Source organism: Nelumbo lutea, chromosome 1 (assembly GCF_056320005.1).
Source record: "Nelumbo lutea isolate HS-2025 chromosome 1, American lotus-T2T, whole genome shotgun sequence".
In the NCBI taxonomy this organism is placed as follows: domain Eukaryota; kingdom Viridiplantae; phylum Streptophyta; class Magnoliopsida; order Proteales; family Nelumbonaceae; genus Nelumbo; species Nelumbo lutea.
Genome location: NC_142684.1, coordinates 67,153,009 through 67,172,670, shown reverse-complemented (window position 1 = coordinate 67,172,670; position 19,662 = coordinate 67,153,009). Strand labels below are relative to the sequence as shown.

General features: G+C 38.3%; 1 protein-coding gene across 1 annotated transcript in view; it reads left to right on the top strand.

The window, feature by feature from the left end:
* The window catches only part of SRT1 (sirtuin 1), a 50,700-nt gene that overhangs the window by 22,200 nt on the left and 8,838 nt on the right, over positions 1–19,662 (top strand). Inside the window, exons 8-10 of the mRNA XM_088964091.1 lie at positions 166–244; positions 1,613–1,666; positions 12,653–12,752. Of these exons, the coding sequence (XP_088820217.1) occupies positions 166–244; positions 1,613–1,666; positions 12,653–12,752 (233 nt within the window). The remainder of the gene's footprint in view (positions 1–165; positions 245–1,612; positions 1,667–12,652; positions 12,753–19,662) is intronic.

Below are 19,662 nucleotides of genomic sequence, written 5' to 3'. Positions count from 1 at the left end.
TATGCCATTTGTTTAGTAAATTTTAAGAGGGTGCTTTATCTAGTTATACAGTCAGCCTAGTCAAATATGGATATTTAGGTGCAATTTGCAGATACTCTGTGTTGTTCATATTTTCTCCTTTTATGGGTTCACTTAGATGTTGATGTTCCTAAATGATCTGTGCAGTTTGCAGATTACTCCTGCATGCAACTTGCCTTTAAGATCCATCCGCGGAGGGGGGAAGGTTGTAATTGTAAATCTTCAGGTATACCCTTCTTCCTTCTTGGTCCATCTTAGCTCCCAAAGTAACAAAATATATACACTGTTTATAAAATTATTATTATTATTATTATCAAAGTCTATAATTCTGAATTCCTAATTAGATTGTCTATTGCGGTAGCATGATCATTAACAATGTAAAATTTTAATTATCACTTTTGTGTAAAATGAATTACACCACTACTCCCCATTACCTAGAGAAGTTGGGATGTATCAATTAATAAAACAAGCATTGGCTGACTAATTCCAATATACAACAGAATTTCCTTAGTTCAGTTACAAATTAATATAAATCCCTGCCTCCAGCATTCTGCACTCTAAAAGTGTTTCTATACACACCTAACCTTGCTATTAGATGGGGTTGCCTCTCTTGCTGGATCACTTATCTGTTCATTTTCTTCTGTTGCCTTATTGTTTGAGGTGTCTCTGTCTCTTTTTCTTCAATTAATAATAGTTCATCTTATTTATAAAAAAAGTTAAAACACTTGGCATGTAATCTGAACTGCTCATTCAGGTGGACCCCAACCCAAGGTTGGGTGTCTATAGAAATCCAAGTCTGGTGAAAATATTAATTCTCAATTTGGAAATGTTCCCAATAGGCAACAGAAAAGTATCCATCTGATATAATATATTTTTTTGATGGGTAACTGTGAAATGTATTCATTAATGAAAAAATATACAGTGCTAATTATAAAGATTACAGAAAATAGGCTAGTATCAGCTACCTAAACCCGAAGAACACATGCAACTAGGAAAGAGCATATACACAACGATCCCTCCCCAAAAGTTCTGACCAATGAAACTGATATCTATTAACCCTTGTTTAGCTAATGCATCAGGCATGCCTTTAGCTGGCCTTGGTAATCTTTGCTTGGATATTTCTAATCATCCACTTAAACTTCTTGAGCTCATTTCTATAGGACCAAAGAACACCCTTCTTGTTCAGAAACCAACTAATTATCATCTTGAATTCACCTTGTATTAGCAATTTATTCAGATTCATTTCATTTTACTTCTGCACACATTGAATCACAGCCATAAACTCAGTGGTATAGAATCTCTCTCTCTCTCTCTCTCCAATTGGAGCTGAGAACAAAGCAATTATGTAACCGTATTTATTTCTAAACCCCGACTCTATGGTCCCAGGTTCCCAAAGCTGTTACCATCAAAATTTAACTCTATAAAGCACTTTTTGGGTGGTGTGGATAATATAATACTGCTTCCCATTTTTTTCTTTTGTATTTCAACTTCTATGGTTGCATTCCTGCCGGGGAAATACTGAAATGGTTTGATGCAGGTTTTCATATGTTTAGTTCCTGATGTAGTTCCATTATTTTCCTTGAAAAAAATACAGCAAACTCCAAAGGACAAGAAGGCAAGTTTAGTGATCCATGGCTTTGTAGATAAGGTACTTATGTTTCTTTTTTCATGCACAGTTTCTCTTTAATATCTCATATCATGCATGTGTGTGACTGTTGCATGTTTAGAATTTTGAATATTCTGGGACAACAAAATCATAAAGTGGGTTTAGCTGATGAGAGATGGATCAGTATGACTAGTGGGATTAAATTTGAGATGAGTATATTTTAATTCAACTTGGGGATGCGAGCAATAGGTTACATTATTAGGGAAGGCCGATTCTTAGAGTTTGCTATGTTAAAGGAATTCCTTAATTTTCTTTTAAAAAGCATGGGCGATAAATTGATTATTTTTGTTCCAATTTTCTTTATTTTTGGGAGGGGGGTGTCTTTCTAGAAGCTTCAAATAACCACATTCTTTTGGGTGGAGGGTGGAGGCTACATTATTTAAGGTCTAAACAGAAGGTGCTATGAAGATTGAGCCCTTTGAGGTGGAGGCTTTAAATAAGCTGAATGGGAAGGTGTTGGGGGTGATCATGGGTTGGATTGGGCTTGGGAATTGATATAAGGGGCTTCATGTAAGTTCATTCTCGGCTTGACCTGCACAGTGGACCTGAAATGTAGGTTCACGTCTGGCCCTACTAGAGTCTTGGGTAGGCACTTGAGCTTCTTGTTAGTGTATATATGATATATCATATTACTTTGAGTCAGGCCTGGTGTTGCCCAGACTGGACTGGGGTTGAATAGAAAACCTAGGCCTAGGCTTGGAAGTTTGTAGGCTGGATGGGTTGGGATTTGTGGGCCAAGCTGGTAAAGCACTCCTAAAAGGTGTTAGGACCTAGTGGTACTAAATAGAAGTGAAACATATGGAAGAGGTAGCTATATTATGGTTAAAAATAAGGAAAGCAACGAAAGTGCTAGACAAATAGAGAAAAATCACCTTGGTGCCTATATTTTAAAAAATGGTGGCATACAAAATTGCAATCATTATTATAGGATCAAACATAGTTTTCAAGGCACCAAGGCGAGGCTAGGCGGCAGGGGGGCACCTTGTTGCCTAGTCGCCTAGGCGATGGATTTTTTTAAGTAAAAATCACATATCCTAGGGTAGTTCCCTAGGTTCCATAACCAACTTTCTTTAATAACTATCCATAATTTTCATAAGAAAATAATAAACTTCATGTTTAAGTCTAGAAAATCAACATATTTATGAGAAGAAAAAGAAGAAAGGAAAGAAAATTCAAAAAATATAGGGGCTGAACCCCTATTTTTGTTATAGGAAAAGAAGAAAAGAAAAGGTGGAAGAAAAGAAAATGTGTTGATTAGACAAAATGTTAAGTTCTTCCCTTATTGGTTCAGATTTTGAAGTCATTGAGGGTTCAATACATCAGTTAACAATGTTTGTGTTGATTAAACCCTAACAAATAAGAAAACAATAAAAAGAAATTAGTTTATAAACACAAAAATGAATACTTTTCTTTAATAATGTATATTTTATAATTATAATCTAAAAAAAATAACAATATAAAAGTATTTTATCACATAGCATGCAAAAGTGTGTGGCGACTGGGCGAGGCAAGCTTCCAAGGGTGCCTTGTCGCCTAGGCGTTGCCTTGACAACTATGGGATCCAATTTATAAGCCACACTATGAAACTGTAGGAGAGAGTGATTTATCAAAGTCTTTTTTGGTGGGCAAGTAGAAGCATGATTGTATTGATAAATAAAAGGAGGGTTTGATTCCCTCACTCAGAGGGTTACAAAAAACAACTCTGAGAAAGTGAGGGACCTTCTCTGTAAAACCATTTCACAACAACTTGATGAGGGAGGACCTTTCTTCCTTTCCAAGTGACAAGATTTGGATAAGGACTGTTCCGTCTAAACTCTAAACTGGCTTTTTTTATTGGTCTTTAGTGCTGGACAAGAAAGATCCTAACTAAGGACAATTTAGTTAGAAGAGGTATGAGGTGGCAGATATGGCTTGCACACTATGCAATGGAAGTGTGGAATCTTCTAGCCATCTGTTACTACATTGTGATTTTACTTTCTGGATTTGGATAAGACTGTTGGATTTATTTGGTGTTAAAATGTGTTTCCCGGATGATGTGAAGGGATTCATAGGGCTTTGGTGTATGTAAGAGGCTTAAGAAGGGCTGGAAAATTAGCTTGGAGTTTCCTCCCAACAGCAGTCTTCTGGGCAGTGGGTGCAAAAGAAATAGTAGAATTTTTGAAGAGAGACAGCACAAAAGAAGAGGTTTATAGAAGGATTTTGGGAATGGTACATTCCTGGTTGGAAAATCACCCATTGTTCAAAAACAGACATTCATGTTCTTTTTTATTAAGATTTCCTCTTTTTAAGGAGCTTATAGTCTTTTTGGTTTGGGGCTGGTTGTAGCAGGTATACTGGTTACTTTCCTCTTGTACAGATTCTATTTATACAGGGGTTTCCATAGTTGTATGTTTTTAAAGTTATTAATGAAATTACCTTACAGTTTCAAAAAAAAGCACCCATTTCCCAGTTCATCTGTGATCTGCCATAATTAGCTCCTATAACCTGTTTCCAAAGGTGATTCTTCTCCACACTGAATCTCCACATACTGAGAAGGGCCTTATTCATAACCGCCAACTTCCTCGACCCCAACCCTCCAACTTCTTTAGGTTGACATGCAGAATCCCAAGCCACCAGGTGCAACTTTCTCTCCTCTTTATAACCTTCCCATAGAAAGTCCCTACTAAGTCTCTCTAAAGTTTGTGCCACCGAGGTTGGCATAGAAAAGAGAGACACGAAATAAACCAGCAGATTTGAAAGGGAACTATGAAGCCAAGTGAACTTTCCACCAATTTATTTTATGCTAGGGAGATTAACCATGGAAGCTATCCTTTTATTGATAAAATTGATAGAAAAGATTTGGGAGAAGAAAAGGAGAAATGATTACATGATAGTCAGTGTAAAGGGAACGGGCTGGAGGGGATGGTATGCAAGTTGGTCCTTGAAAAGGTTCATGATAGGGTGGACTGGGATGTTTATGGAATGCTTGGAAGCTGAAAGGTTTTGGTGACAGATGGATTGGTTGGATGCTAGGTTCATAGCAAGGTTTAAAATGTCGATGTCGAAGGAAATGTCACTTACCAAAATATAGGACATATGTCGGAAATGTCGAGGGAAAATATTGTAAAAATTAGAGACATTATGGAAATATGCAAAGATATTTTGTAAAATGATAAAAGAAGCATTAATACATATTTCTAGACTATTATTTTATTCCCAACCATTATATAAAGCTAAGAAACTAAGATCAATAACAAATTAGTAAATGATGATTTACTGATTTATTATGCATTTTGATGTTTTTACAAGGTTATATGATATTTTCTTTTCTTATTTTTAGTTCTGATTTATTATAAATTCTAATATGTATATTTCACACTAGTAAATAAAAATACATTTATTCTGATTTTTTTTAAAATTAAAGTTATAATACATTATGTTTTATTGTAAATTTAATAAACTGATTCTCCTTTTTGTAGTATTAAGATTATGATAAATTCTGATTTTTTATAAAACTTAATGAATTTATTATGATTTTTAATACTAAATTTATAATAAATTATGATTTAGTATAAAATTTATTAAATTTATTCTGATTTTTTATATTAATTGTAGAATATGGTTTATTATAAAATTTAATAAATATTTTTCCGATTTTAATAAATATTTTAAAAAATACAAACTAGTTAATATTTTATTACTTGAAAAATATTTTATGTTTTATATTATAAAGTAAATAATTTATTCTTTTCTTTATATTTTATTAATTCTTTTTATAAATATTTTATTTGAAATATTAATGGAATAATCTATATTAATATACTGTATTATATTAATATAATATAATAATATATTATATTTTTAATGTACATTAGTTGACATCCTGTCGACATAATAGGAAAAACTGTATTTTTTTGGTTATTTGGACTGATTTGCTCGACATTTCTGAAATATAGGAAATGCCGATCGACATAATGTAATTTTTATATTACCATCCATTTTCATGTCAGTGAGCCTCGACATCGACATATGTCAGGCGACATTAGCAACATTTGGCGACATTTGAAACCATGGTTCATAGGTTGTATCAAATCAGCCTGGTTCTCCATCATATTAATGGCTCCTCAAGCAGTTACTTCAAAGCGTTTAGAGGCCTTTGGCAAGGTTGTCCCCTGCACCCCTTATTGTTCATGGTGATTGCAAACATTTTGGATGCATTTTTCAGCATTGCAACCAGTGACAACCTCATTCAGAGCTTTAAGGTAGGAAGAGAGAAGATTCACATTTCTCATTTACAGCATGCCATGAAGCAGATAGGGTATTACTTGGTGAATTTAAGGAGAGTCTTGAAATGTTTTAAGGCTGTCAAAGGGCTCAAGAGCAATCGGGCTAAGAGTTGGAGGAATTTAGAAGTATATTAAACTATAAAGTGGAAAATTAGCCTATAAAATACTTGTGATTGCCCCTTCGGGAGGAAATCCCAGAGGTACTAGCTTTTGGGATCTGGTCATAGAGAGCTGTGATAGAAGACTTGATACTTGGAAGAGAAATCATCTTGCCAAAGGAGGCGAATGTACACTTATTAGGGCAACCCTCTCTAATTGGCCTTCATACTTTCTCTTTGTTTTTAAGATTTCAATCAGAGTAAGAAACTAGGTTGAAAAGTTACAAAGGGATTCTCTTTGGGATGGTGGGGGTGGTTTGTAAACCTAAACCAGAGGGTGGACTGGAGATGGGGCATATCCAAGAGAAGAATATTGCTTTTTTGGGCAAGTGTATGGAGATTCCCCATGGAGCAAGACAGTCTTTGGGCTTCTGTCATTTGGAGTAAGTACGGAAGTAATAGGAATGAATGGCATAGCAGCGTGTCTCTTTATAGAGCCTCCTCCATCAGCCCCCGGAAAGGTATTATTTCTTACTTTGACCTCTTTGTTCCTTTGTTGAGATTTAGTTTAGGCAATGGTAATGTTACAATCCATTAGTCCCACATTGGTAGTATGGGATGCTGTTGTGGGGTGTATATGTGTCTGGGTTCCCTCCCTCTAACAGCTAGCTTTTAGGGGTGAGTTCTCCTAAGACACATAACAGATGGTATCAGAGCCTACACTATGCCTCCCAGTTGCAATCGTGCGGCGCAGGTGGTGACATCGGTATTGCAGTGTTTGGCCGGGACTAGGTGGAATAGTGCAAAGCCAGCCTGCGTGAGTGCCGGGACTGCGGAGCATGGTGGAATGTTATGATCCATTAGTCCCACATCGGTAGTATGGGATTCTGTTGTGGGGTGTATATGTGTCTGGGATCCCTCCCTCTAACAGCTTGCTTTTAGGGGTGAGTTCTCCTAAGACACATAACAGGTAATCATATCAAATTCTGGACCAACTTCTGGCTATGACAAAAATCCCTTTGCTCCTACCTCAACCTTGTTATGCTCTCCTTGGATAAGGAGGTCTTAATCTCCTCAGTAATTGCTAGAGGGGAGCAAGGTCTCTTTTTCAACTTCAGTTTTTGTAGAGCATTAACATATGCTGAATCTCATTCTATTTCAGTTAGAGTAAGAAATTGATGCTGAGTCTCATTCTATCTCTATCTCTTCAAATGGTCAGTTTTTTGTTAAATCCTTCTTCGTCAAGTTGGTGGAAGGTTTAGCAACCCCCTCTTTCCCCTATAAGAAGGTATGGCTTCCAATAGTCCCTCCCAGAATTTTGTTCTTTTTGTGGGAGGAATTAATACCTTCGAGTCTTTGACAGAAGTTCAAGGAAGAGAAAAAGGTATTGCTACTTAGCTCCTCATGTTCGTAATAGCACAGTTGCAGCTACCTTTGCCCCCCCCCCCCCCCCCCCCCCGGTCTTCTTCAATTCTATTGTTGACTTTCTTGAGCAGTGGCTGGGCTGTAGACTGGGCAATAGAGGTATCTTGTATGGGAAGTTGGTGGTGCATGCAGTAATGTGGTGTATTAGAAAAGGGTCTTTGAGGGGAAAAGCTCATCTCTGGAAGACTTGAGATGGAAAATTCTTCTGTTATTTAAACTCTTGGGTAAGTGCAAATCAGTGTTTTAAAAAGCACGGGAGGTGCCTCCAGGCGACCCAAAACGCCTTAAGGCGTATGCTAGAGGCGCTGACACCTTGGAGGCATACCTCATATGCTTTTTTCATGAGGCATGGTAGAGGTGTACGCCTCATGCACACCCCATGTAAAAAGATAGAAAAACAAAGAAAAAGAAAAAAAAAGGAAAGGAAAGGAAAGAAAGGAAAGGGACAGAACAAGAAAGAAAAGGAAAGGAAAGAAAAGATGAGGGGAAAGAAAGTGGAAAGATCACCCCTTTTAACTAGTGATATGCATCTTCATTCTTCTTAATATAAAAGATTTTTACTAAAAATAAAGAAAAAATGAAATCCCTTCCTCTTCTCCCTCCTCCCTTCTCATCCCCCCTTCTCTTAAGTAGGCCTACACCTCTTTGTGTTCGGGAGGCTTACGCCTCTTACATTCTGAACTACGCCTCGTGCCTCTAGGTAGTGGAACACCTTGTGTCACACCTCCGCGTTTTAAAACATTGGTGCAAATAACTTGTTTGGAGGCATTTATTACAGGTCCTGAACTCTTCTTGCATGGCACCTTTTTGGAGGACCGGCCTTTCTCCTAGATCTCCTGCGGAGTTTATACTTAAGGTTTGATGGCAGTTGTAAAAGTTCATTGAATCATATGGGTGAAGCTGGTATTGATGGTCAAATTATTAAATCTAATGGGGACCTGATCTGGGTATTTCATGGGCTGATTGGTGTAGCAGATGCTGCTGAAACTGAAATTCATGCCTTGTTGGTGGGCTTGAGATCTGCGGTGGCTCTTAACATCACTCAGTTGGTGGTGGAAGACTGGAAGGCGACCCCAAAAATGTAATCAGTTGAATGAAAAGCACTCAAGTCTAACTTGATCTGTCATTTTAGATAGATTCCAAGAGAGCTGAACTATGTGACTGATGGTTTGGCCAAGTCAGGGGTGGGGAGGGATTTTTTGCATAGTGACTCCTCAATGCCTTTGTAAATTCTAGCCTTCTAGGAGGTTCTTTTTTGCCTATTTGGGTTTTGGTCCTGTTTGGTATTGCTGTACATCTCCTCATGTACATCCTTTTTGGCTTTTCCCTCCTTTTTTTGCAACGAAAGTTATCCTTTTCTGAAATAAAAAAAAAAGAAAATTTACACGATAGTCATTAATTTGGAGAAAGCATATAATAAAGTCCCTAGACCGATAGTATGGTGGGTTTTGGAAAAGAAAGGAGAATCAATGAGGTCAACTCATATTCACTAATCTTTAATCCCAACTATTTTGGGTTGGCTACACAATCTTGTTCTCACCAACATTGGTCTATCAGGAGTCATGTTCTCTGTCAAACTGTAAATCACTATTATCATTTTTTACCACATCAGACCATGTTGTCTTTGGTCTTCCCCTTGCTCTTTTAGAGCATTCTACATTTCTACTTGCCCCAGGTCACTTAAAAAGGGGGCATTACTTGGTATAATGGTAAAACATTGGGTTGGGAAGCATGAGAATCTGGTAATGCCAAAGGTTAGGACCATATCCAGTCTACCCCTTCCAAGACACCAAAGAGCTGGGACCAACATCAGGTAATGGCCTTTTTCTTACCAAATCATATAAAAAGTGGAGTACTAATCAGGTATGTGGATCATCTAATTAAGGACATGCATGATGGAGGAACAACTAGTGTTGGAACACTTGGGGGAGGGATATCAGAGTTTCCATGGTGTTTATTGTTTTCTGATGATATAGTATTAATTGATGAAACTAGAGGAGGACTAACTGCAAAGTTAGATCTATGGAGATGCTCCAGAAGCAAGAGGTTTTAAGATGGTCAGAACTGAAACAGAAATATACAATGTCAGTTAATAATAATAAGGGCAAATTTCTTAAACTGCCCTTAGGGATCTTAAAATACCCCTAAGTTTTTTGACAGTTGACTAATTACTCCCCTGCCATTAGAGTTGTCACAATCCACTCACATGCCACATCACATGACTGTTATATTTTGACAAAATGACAGCAATACCCTTTCTGTTACTGGAGTTTTTCTTCTTCCTCTGTTCAGAAGGATCTTGAGACACAGAGTGTGATAGAGGGAGGCGCATAGCCCCAAGAAGAGAGTAGGACTACGGAGAGAAAAAGAGCAAAATGAATAGAAAGGGTGATGTCTGAACTCTGAACTGGAGTTTTCACGAATTTTCAAGGGTGTGTGAGATAGAAAGTTCCATTTAAGCTCAGAAGTCAGAAGATAAAACACAAGAAATTTCTTCGTCGTATAAGAGACTACTGATAGCTCTCCCCTAAACTCCTAAAGTAATTTGCTTCGACCAACTTTAGCAGAATCTCAGTTGAGAAGATATCAGGGAAAAGTCTTCTTCTTTAATGTGTGGCCATGTCTGCAGAGGTGGGTGCTGCTTCAGCTGAAGAAAACAATATCAGAGGAATACTCATGGAGGTCGATATATTCAGTACAATGTCGATGGGAATCTTTGAAGGTTCCTACTAAGTTATGTTCCGCTGATATGGCCCGTTGGAAGAGGTGCTTATGGCATTGTCTGGTATGTTATCTCCATTCTTGTTTCATCTGTTATGCCCCTGATTGCAGAGACTTATCTCTATCTTTGTTTCGGCGCAACACTCTCAGTCTCTCTCCCTCTCTCACTCTCAGAGTCTTTCTTCCATTGGCTTTGTCGTTCAGCTGGCTTACTGGAAAATTCCCATTTCTCTCTTTCCGAAATCTGAGGTTCAGTCGCATGCGACAAAATATCATCTCAGCAAAAGATCTGCAACATACAAAGGGCTTTGGGAAATCAGAACTTTTCTACACTTGGAGCTTCAAAGAAAAATAATTTAGATGCATCTCTTCCATCTGTCACTCATTCCTTGGTGATACATCCTATTCGTAATCTTCTCACTTTTCCAACTCCAAGCCCAAGAAAAACACATAGAAAACCATGAACCTAAACTTCCTAATTTTCCTCATCACTGTCTCAGGTGATTTATGATCATTATCGGAATCAAAAGACAATTTCATCGGAATAAAAACAAGGGTAGAATAACCCAAAACGAAAATTAGAAAATAAAAAAGTGAACACAGATTGCAAACCCCGAAATCCGATGTTTTACTCTATTCATTTGGGATTCTATTCATTTGGGATTCCCTTGCTGCATCCCTTCCTTATGCCCAGTGATCTTCTTAATTGGGTCAAATCCTCATGCCCAACTGTCGAATGTGACTTCCGGTAGTTGTTTGGCGAGTGTGGAGCAAATTACAGTATTTGAAAATTTTCATCAGTTGGGTTTTGTTTTGAAAATTTGAGGAATAGTGGAGGGAAAATTGGACATTTCATTTTTTCTGTTAGTACTTAACGACGATATCAATTGTCAGGAAACTTAGGGGGTACTTCAGGACAATATGTAAACAGTAAGGATAGAGTTAGTCAATTAGCTGAACCACAAGGGTAGTTTAAGAAATTTTCCCTAATAATAAAGAGCGTGAGGTACAACTAAGATTGGAGACCAAGAGATACCTCAATACAACATCTTATTTTATTACCTTGGTTTGATAATTTATAACGAGAAAGAGAATAAGGAGGATGCCTCCCAAAGAATCAGAGTGAGATGAGCAAAATGGAAGGGAGCATTTGAATTCCTATTTGATAGGAGAATGCCACTTGGGCTAGAAGGGAATTTTTTTTTTTGATAAATGGCTAGAAGGGAAATTTTAAAAAGGGACTTTAAGGCCAGCAACATTGTACGGAGCAGAGTGTAGGGCAGTTAAGAAGCAATATCTCCAAAAGATGAGTGTATCAGAGACGTGCATGTTGAGATGGATGAGCAGGAAAACCTGAGGAAATAGGATAAAAATGAGCATATCTATTGGAAATCTAGGCGTGGCCTTTGTAGGTGAAAAATGAGGGAAGGAAGAGATGGTTGGGTCATGTATAGAGAAAACCCTCTATAACACCAGTAAGATGTAGTGACCTCTTGCAAATTGAAGGGTCTAGAAGAGGTAGGGGCAGACTAAGGACATGGGTTAAAATGGTAAGAAAAAATTTCTTCCTGGTTGAGGTTAAGAGGAAGTAAGAAAGCAAGGTTGCTCTGGAGCTATATCCCATTTGCAATTTGCTGGAATATATGGAAGGAAAGAAATAGAAGAGTATTTGAAGGCAAAATGCTGGAATCTGGACAAGATTGTGGCAGCTGTTAGCAACTCGGTCGCAGATTGGGTTCTGGTCATTCCAGAATTAAACAAGTTTCCAGAGAACTGGGTGACCAATTAGGAGATATTTTGGGGCTTCAACTTCAAAACTTGGATGGTTTTTTTCAGTAATGTTCCCTAGCAGTTTTATTGGTCTTGTATGCGGGTGGTGCCTTATAACCTCTAGACTGTAATCTTTTTTTTTTTTTCTTTTAATGAAATTTCATTTTTTCATAAAAAAAATAGTAAGAAATGATTTGAGGACCCATAGCTTAACAATGTATACCGCACTGAATAGAACAGAATGGTGGAACAAGATTAATGTACAGATCCTACATAGTTAGGACAAGGTTCTATTGAGTTCAGCTAGTGAGGCCATGTGTCACATAGGATCAAAGTTTAGAACTTGCAGCAAATCTCACAAATAAGCTAGCAAATATAAGTGAATCTAGTCTTTTAAGAATCTCAAGGGAGTTGGTCTTCTTATGTTGCGTTTCTGATGTCTGAATATTCTTGTGACGTTTCTCAACTAGTTTGCTATTTTGCTTTTCTTGATAATCTTGAAAGGACCCACCATTGTGTTTAATGCAATAATTCTAAACTTTTCTTTTATTCCCTAATCTGATTACTTTCTCTCTTAGATTTATTAATTGGATTTGGTTTTAGTTTCTGGTAACATTATTGGCCTTATCTATTTTATTTCATGTTTTCCATTTTCAAACCTTTTTTGTGGGAATGTCGAACGAGAACAGGTTATTGCAGGTGTTATGCACTTGCTTAATCTGCCAATTCCTCCATATGTTCGAGTTGATCTTCTCCAGATCAGCCTCTCACAATTCTCTAGAAGTACAGGTAATCGTTTGTTGCTTTTGTACATTAGTCGTTGATTATTTTAATCTACATAAAGTCAAGTACATATATATGCATACTATCTAGGACATGGCTTTTTAGATAAACCGCGTTGGATGATACTTTGTACATCAATCAAATTGTTATACCATTTGATGATCAATATTCTCTAACTTCTACTTAGTCCTTTAACATTCTGAACAACCATTTTAGAGTAGCATTTTTGTATGGTAAAGGTCATCAAATCTGGCTGATTTTTGGGCAAACTCTTTGAGCAGATGTCTAACCTCAAGGTGAACTTTGATAAGAGTTGTGTGGTGGGGGTGAATGTGGAGGAGAGGGAGTTAAGGAATTATGCAGGTGTGTTAGGTTGTGCAATCTTAAATTGGCCTTTGACATACTTGGGCCTCCCCTTAGGAGATAATCCTAAGAACGAAAGCTTTTGGACTCCGGTAGTGGAGAGATTTGAGAAGAGGCTTGTGTCTTGGATGAGAAGTTATCTTTCCTTAGGTGGGAGAGTCACTTTGATTAGGTCTACTCTAGCTAACCTACGTGTTTACTATTTGTCAATGTTTAAGATCCCTACCAAGGTCTCCAACTTATTGGAAAAATTAATGAGGAATTTTCTATGAGAGCCTGGAGAGGAGAAGAGAGATTATAGGGTGAGATGGGAGGTGGTAATTAGATGTAAAAAACTAGGAGGCCTTGGGATTGGAAACATCAAGAAAAGGAATATGGTGTTGTTGGGAAAATGGCTGTGGAGGTTTATAGTGGAAAAGGAAAAATTGTGGACAAAGATCGTGGCTAGCATGCATGGGCTAGAAGACAATGACTGGGATTTTGGAATTGTGGCAAGGGCTACAACTGCTTCTCCGTGGAAATCCATCCATGATCTTTTCTAGCTTTTCCCCCTTGGATTAGGTACAGTATTAACTTTGGTAATCGAATAAAATTTTGGGAACATCTTTTGGTTGGGGTTTCACCTCCGGAGGATCAGTTTCCTTCCTTGTATGCTTTGTAGATTTGAAAAATGAACCTATCTCTTCTTTTTTAGGTTCTTCAGACTCCATTTTTGGTTTTGGGTGGAATGTTGGCTTGCGAAGGACAATTAGGGATGCTGACTTGGACAACCTCTTAACTTTGTTAGCCATCATCGAGAATATTTTCCTAGATCCCAATAGGGAGGACACCAGAATTTGGACCCCTTCCACCTCTGGAACCTTCTCTTGTGTTTCGTTTTTTGAAACCTTAACTCAGTCATCTGTCCCTCCTGGTTTGTCCCTTTCCCGCTTTGGGTGTTCTTGGAACCCTCCTGAGAGTGTCCGAAGTTTGTTCTCTCCTTTGTTTATTAGATGGCCTAAGAAGCGAGGGAAGATGATGTGGAGTATTAGGGCAGCCGTGTGTTGGTCATTGTAGGAGGAAAGAAATTCTCGAATTTTTTCAGATAAGGAAAGATCCCTAGAAGACCTATTGGACCTAATACTTCTAAGGGCTGCCCACTGGCTAAAAACTATGGAACTGTTTTTAGACTTTCCTATAGCTGACCTGTTAAGAAATTGGAAAGAGATAGCAACCTCTACACTGTGCAGGAGCGCTCTTAGCCCCTCGTGGTCCCCGCCTCCCTCTGGATTTATAAAATTGAACTTTGATGGAAGTAGCCTAAGGAATCCAGGGCCCTCTGGGATTGGGGGAGTTTTTAGGAATGAGGAAGGGGTTGTTTTTGCTTTGTTCTTAGGCTCTATTGGAGAAGGAGACTCTCTTAGGGCTGAGATCTTTGCAGCTATGGAAGGAGTTCAAAGAGCAATGGAACTAAATATTAGTCGACTGATATTGGAAGGTGATTCAAAGGTGGTGATTAGCTGGTTAAAGAAAGAGGACAGTGGTTTGTGGAGCTACAGTAATGAAAAGAAAAATTTTTATAGATGTGTAGGGGCACTGAGATACAATACAACTGGGTGAAGAGGACCGCTAATTCTTTTGCAGATGGGTTGGCCAAGCAAGGGGTGAATAGGGAGTCTATATTTTGGGCTAATTTTTAATTTCCTTTCATTGTAATTTGTTGATGGGGAGCTAAGACTTTTTATCTCCCCCTTATTGTATCTAAAGCTTCATAAATTTTCTCCTAATTAATAAAGTTTCTGTTATTGATAAAGAAAAAGATATATAAGGAAAACAATATTTGAATATTCTGGATGGACATATTTGCTATTTTAATTTCACAAAGTTGACATTTCAAGTGAGGAATTTTTTTAATCTTATATTGCTCAAAACACAACTGTAACTGAAAAACACTTTGAACTCTGTAGAGAAGATGGGCCGAATGGCCCATAGGCTGTTTATCTTTTGTGTTCTTTGCTATAATGGGCCTTAATCTGGGCCTATCCTTCCTTATGTTATGTTCTTTTAATTTTCTACCCAACTAAGGGCTTCTCTGTAAATTACCAAAGTTTAACTTAATAAAATAGAATTAAGGGTGTAAGAGAATAGATTATGTTCGAAAATCTCTCTCTGAACCCTAGTTGCCGCCACCTTCTTCTTCATCTTCTCCCCTCTAGAATTCTGATTTCTGCTATCTTCTTTTGACTTTTTGCATCTTTCTAAACAGTCATTTCCTCTCAAAAGGCTGTTTTTCTTCTTGTTATCAGAGCAGGCTCGGTTTTCTTTCTTTCACCTTTTTTCCCATACACAATGTGTATGGAGAACTGAATTGTATGAATAGTTAAAGACACCTTTTTCAGCCCAATTATTAGTCATTTTTGGAGAGAAGAGGACTGACTTTGTCGCCCCCTTGACAGATTCAGGGGTGTTGCCTGAAACCCTAATTTTCCGGAGAAATCTGATTGCGGGCCCCACAGGGAGTTTGACCTGGGCGCTTAGTGACTGAAGGCTTTCTTATTCTCTTTCTTGAAGATCGAATCAAGTGGTTTGGTGTTCTGTGAAGTCTACAAGGAGCGGCTGTTTTTTTCTCTGTTTCTCCCAGCTTCCGGGTGTGACACAAATTACTCATACGACTGCATAGAGGTTGGCTCACAACACATGTTTTGTTCTATCTTCCTTTGGTGTTTCTTGAAGTTACTTGAAATCTTTTTTGAGATGTTTAAGATGATGAACCCATCAAACATTGAAAACAAACATGTTGTTGAATCTGGACAGGTTCCGAGAGCCTTTGTTGACTCTCTACTGGCTATGACCACAGTCAAGCTGGATGGAACTAATTATCTGGCTTGGTCACAATCAGTAAAGATTCATATTTGTAGTAGAGGCAAGTGGGGTTTTATCTCTGGGAGCAAAAAGGCTCCTTCGGAAGATGATCCATCATATGAAAAGTGGGTGCAAGAAAATTATACTGTTATTGGGTGGCTTGTAAACTCAATGCAGGCACAGATTAGTCAGCACTATTTGTGGATGAATTCAGCAAAGGAAATTTGGGATAGTGTTGCTGAAACCTATTCCCAAAAATTAAATGTGGCTAGAGCTTAGAAGTTGAGAAGTGATGTGAAGAATCTAAAATAGGGGGAGAAACCGTTAGCTGTATACTTCTCAACACTGAAGTCTTTATGGCAAGAAATAGATTTGATAGAGGCTGTTACTTGGGACACCACTAATGATGCTGAGACCTAAAAAAACTGGTTGAGGGAAACATGTTGTTTGAGTTCTTGATAGGACTAAATCCAGAGTATGATATTACAAAACAAAACATTTTATCCAAGGATAGTGTCTTACTGTCTCAGGCATATGCCTTGGTAAGTAGTGAAGAAAGCAGGAGACTTGTCCAGGTCCAAGGGGCTGGTCTTAATGATCACTTTGCTAATATGGGAGTGAAACCAAAGGGGGTTGCAGGAACTCCAAGTAGCTCAGGGAAGAAAGAGATTGTCTGTGAATAGTGTAAAAAGCCAAAACACACTAAAGACAAGGGCTGGAAATTGCATCATGAGCTACTACCACTTCGGTTCCAGAGGAAGCTTGATAATAAAAGGGCAGGGAGTGCTAATGTTGCTGCTAGTTCAGATAGTGACAAGTACCAAACTGAAGAGATGTCGGCTAGTGTGCAATTAGCTGCTATGAAGGCTGAATATGAGAAGTTTGGGAGGATGATTAGTCACCTAGAGGGTGTGACCTCTTCTTCCAACCCTTTAGAGAACTTATCCTCTTCTGCATTGCTCATTCAGGTATACGGGCTTCTGCCAATCATGCAACCATTTCAGGTAATCGTAGGATCCCTTATTGATTCTGGTGCTTCTGATCATATGACCATCTTTTCTACTTTGTTTGTTTCATATGATTTACTTCCTGGACGTGACAAAATCACCCTAACCGATGGCTCTCTTGCCCCTTTCTTCGGCAAGGGAACCATTAAGGTTACAAACTCCTTGGTTCTTCCTTCTGCTCTTCATGTACCTAGACTAAATACAAACTTGTTATTTGTAAGTAGCCTAGCTAAGTCATTAAACTGTTGTGTAACCTTCTTCCCTTCCTACTGTGTTTTTCAGGATCTGGAGTCTTAGAAGGTGATTGGGAGTGGCCGCGAGGCGAATGGAATATACCTGCTTGATACTCTTGGACAGTGCCATGAACAACCTGAAAAAGCTGCTTTTGGGTCTACATCTACAGAGTCTATTAGTCGAGTCATGTTATGTCATTTTCGTTTGGATCATCTTTCTTTTTCTACATTGAGTCATTTATTCCCAGAGCTGTTTAAGGGAATTAGGTTGTCTAGTCTTCATTGCGAGTCTTGTGAACTGTCGAAACATTGTAGAAACAGTTATCCTTTGAGTAATAAAAGATCTTCTTCTCCTTTTAATATTGTGCACTCTGATGTGTGGGGGCCATACTATTTACCCTCTATGGGTGGATACAAATATTTTATCTTGTTCATTGATGACTTTTCCCGCTTCACATGGATATTTTTGATGAAGTCCCGTGATGAAGTTCCCAAACTTGTGAGACAATTCCATGAATTTGTCCTAACCCAGTTTGATACCAGGATTAAAATTTTCAGATCCGACAATGCAAAAGAATATTTTGAGAAAAACTTGTCCTGCTATCTCACTGATTTAGGGGTTATTCATCAAAGCTCCTGTGTAAGGACCCAAAACAAATGAAGTTGTTGAAAGGAAAAATAGACATTGTTGAAGTTGCAAGAAGTATCCTATTTGCCTCACATGTCCCTACAAAGTTTTGGGGTGATGTTGTTCTCACTGCTACCTACCTTATAAACCGTATGCCATCCGGGGTTTTAGGTTTTAAGTCTCCCTTCAGCCTCCTTCATCCGGACAATGATCTTTTGCCCATTCCTCTTCGTGTCTTTGGCTGCACCTGTTATGTACATATTCCAAGTGTCCAAAGACATAAATTTGAACCAAAAGCCCACAAGTGTATCTTCCTTGGTTATTCCCCTACACAGAAGGGTTACTGTTGTTTTGATCCGAAAACTGGCACTCGGTATGTCTCAATGGATGTCACCTTTGATGAGCTTTCTTTCTTTTATGGTTCCTCTCTACAGAGACATTATCCAAAGGGAGAGGATTTGTCACAGGTGTTTGCTCTTCCTCTTCCTGTCCCAGTTGAGTCTTTTGATGAGTCTATTCCTCCTTCAAATGAATCAAGGGAGGATCAGTTACTTCACTCTCATTCCAGTGTTCCTATTTCCTCCCTTTACCTCCTCTCCCTCTTTTTAATCCTAGGATGTATCAAAGGCAAAGAACCAGAAATGAGCAGATTGTTTCCTCTACAACACATGAGCCTCATGCACTTCTAGTCACAGATGAGACAACAAGTACTGTTACAACCCCTTTGGTGTCATCATTCTCAGACCTTGATATCCCTATTGCTATTAGGAAAAGAAAAAGGAAGTGTACTGCTTGCATTTCCAAACACCTTTCTTATAGTTTGCTCTTTCCTTCATATTTTGCCTACCTTTCTTCTATTGCATCTAACCCAATTCCCGGGTCTGTGTCAGAAGCTCTTAATATTCCAGAATGGAGGGATGCTATGAGAACAGAAATTGATGCCCTACACAAGAATGACACTTGGGAAGTGGTTGATATGCCTAAAGGGAAAGATCCAATAGGATGTAAGTGGGTCTTTACTATAAAATATCATGCTGATGGCACCATTGAAAGGTACAAGGCTAGGCTGGTTTCAAAAGGCTATACACAGACATATGGGATTGATTATCTGGAGACCTTTGCCCCTGTTGCCAAGATGACTTCTGTGAGAGTTCTTCTATCTTTGGCTGCTCACTCAGACTGGCCATTTTATCAACTGGATGTAAAGAATGATTTTTTGAATGGAGAACTACATGAGAAGGTTTATTTGTTTCTTCCTCCAGGGGTGTATGAAACAAATATGAAAGGAAAGGTCTGTAGGTTAAAGAGATCTCTTTATGGACTCAAATAGTCCCCTAGAGCATGCATTGAAAGGTTTAGGGCTGCCCTTGTTAGCTTTGGTTATGTATAGACACAGTCTGATCATACACTCTTTGTGAAGAGGAGAGGATTCTTGGCTGTTTACCTGATTGTGTATGTTGATGATATTGTTGTGAATGGTAATGATGTCTCTGGAATTAATTATCTCAAATCTTTTCTTCATATAGAGTTTGAGATCAAAGATCTAGGGGAATTGAGATACTTTCTTGGCATTGAAGTTGGTAAATCCAAGGATGAGATTCTTATCACTCAGAGGAAGTGTGTTCTTGATTTGCTCACTGAAACATGGAAGATGGGTGCTAGACCAGTTGCTATTGCTATTGATATGAGCCATAAACTCTCTGCTTTAGATGGAATATTGTTAGAGGACAAGGGAGTCTTCCAGAGACTACTTGGAAAACTTCTTTATCTATGCATGACTCGGCCAAACATTGCATATGTTGTCAGTTGCATCGGTCAGTTCATGCATGCCCCCAGGGATACTC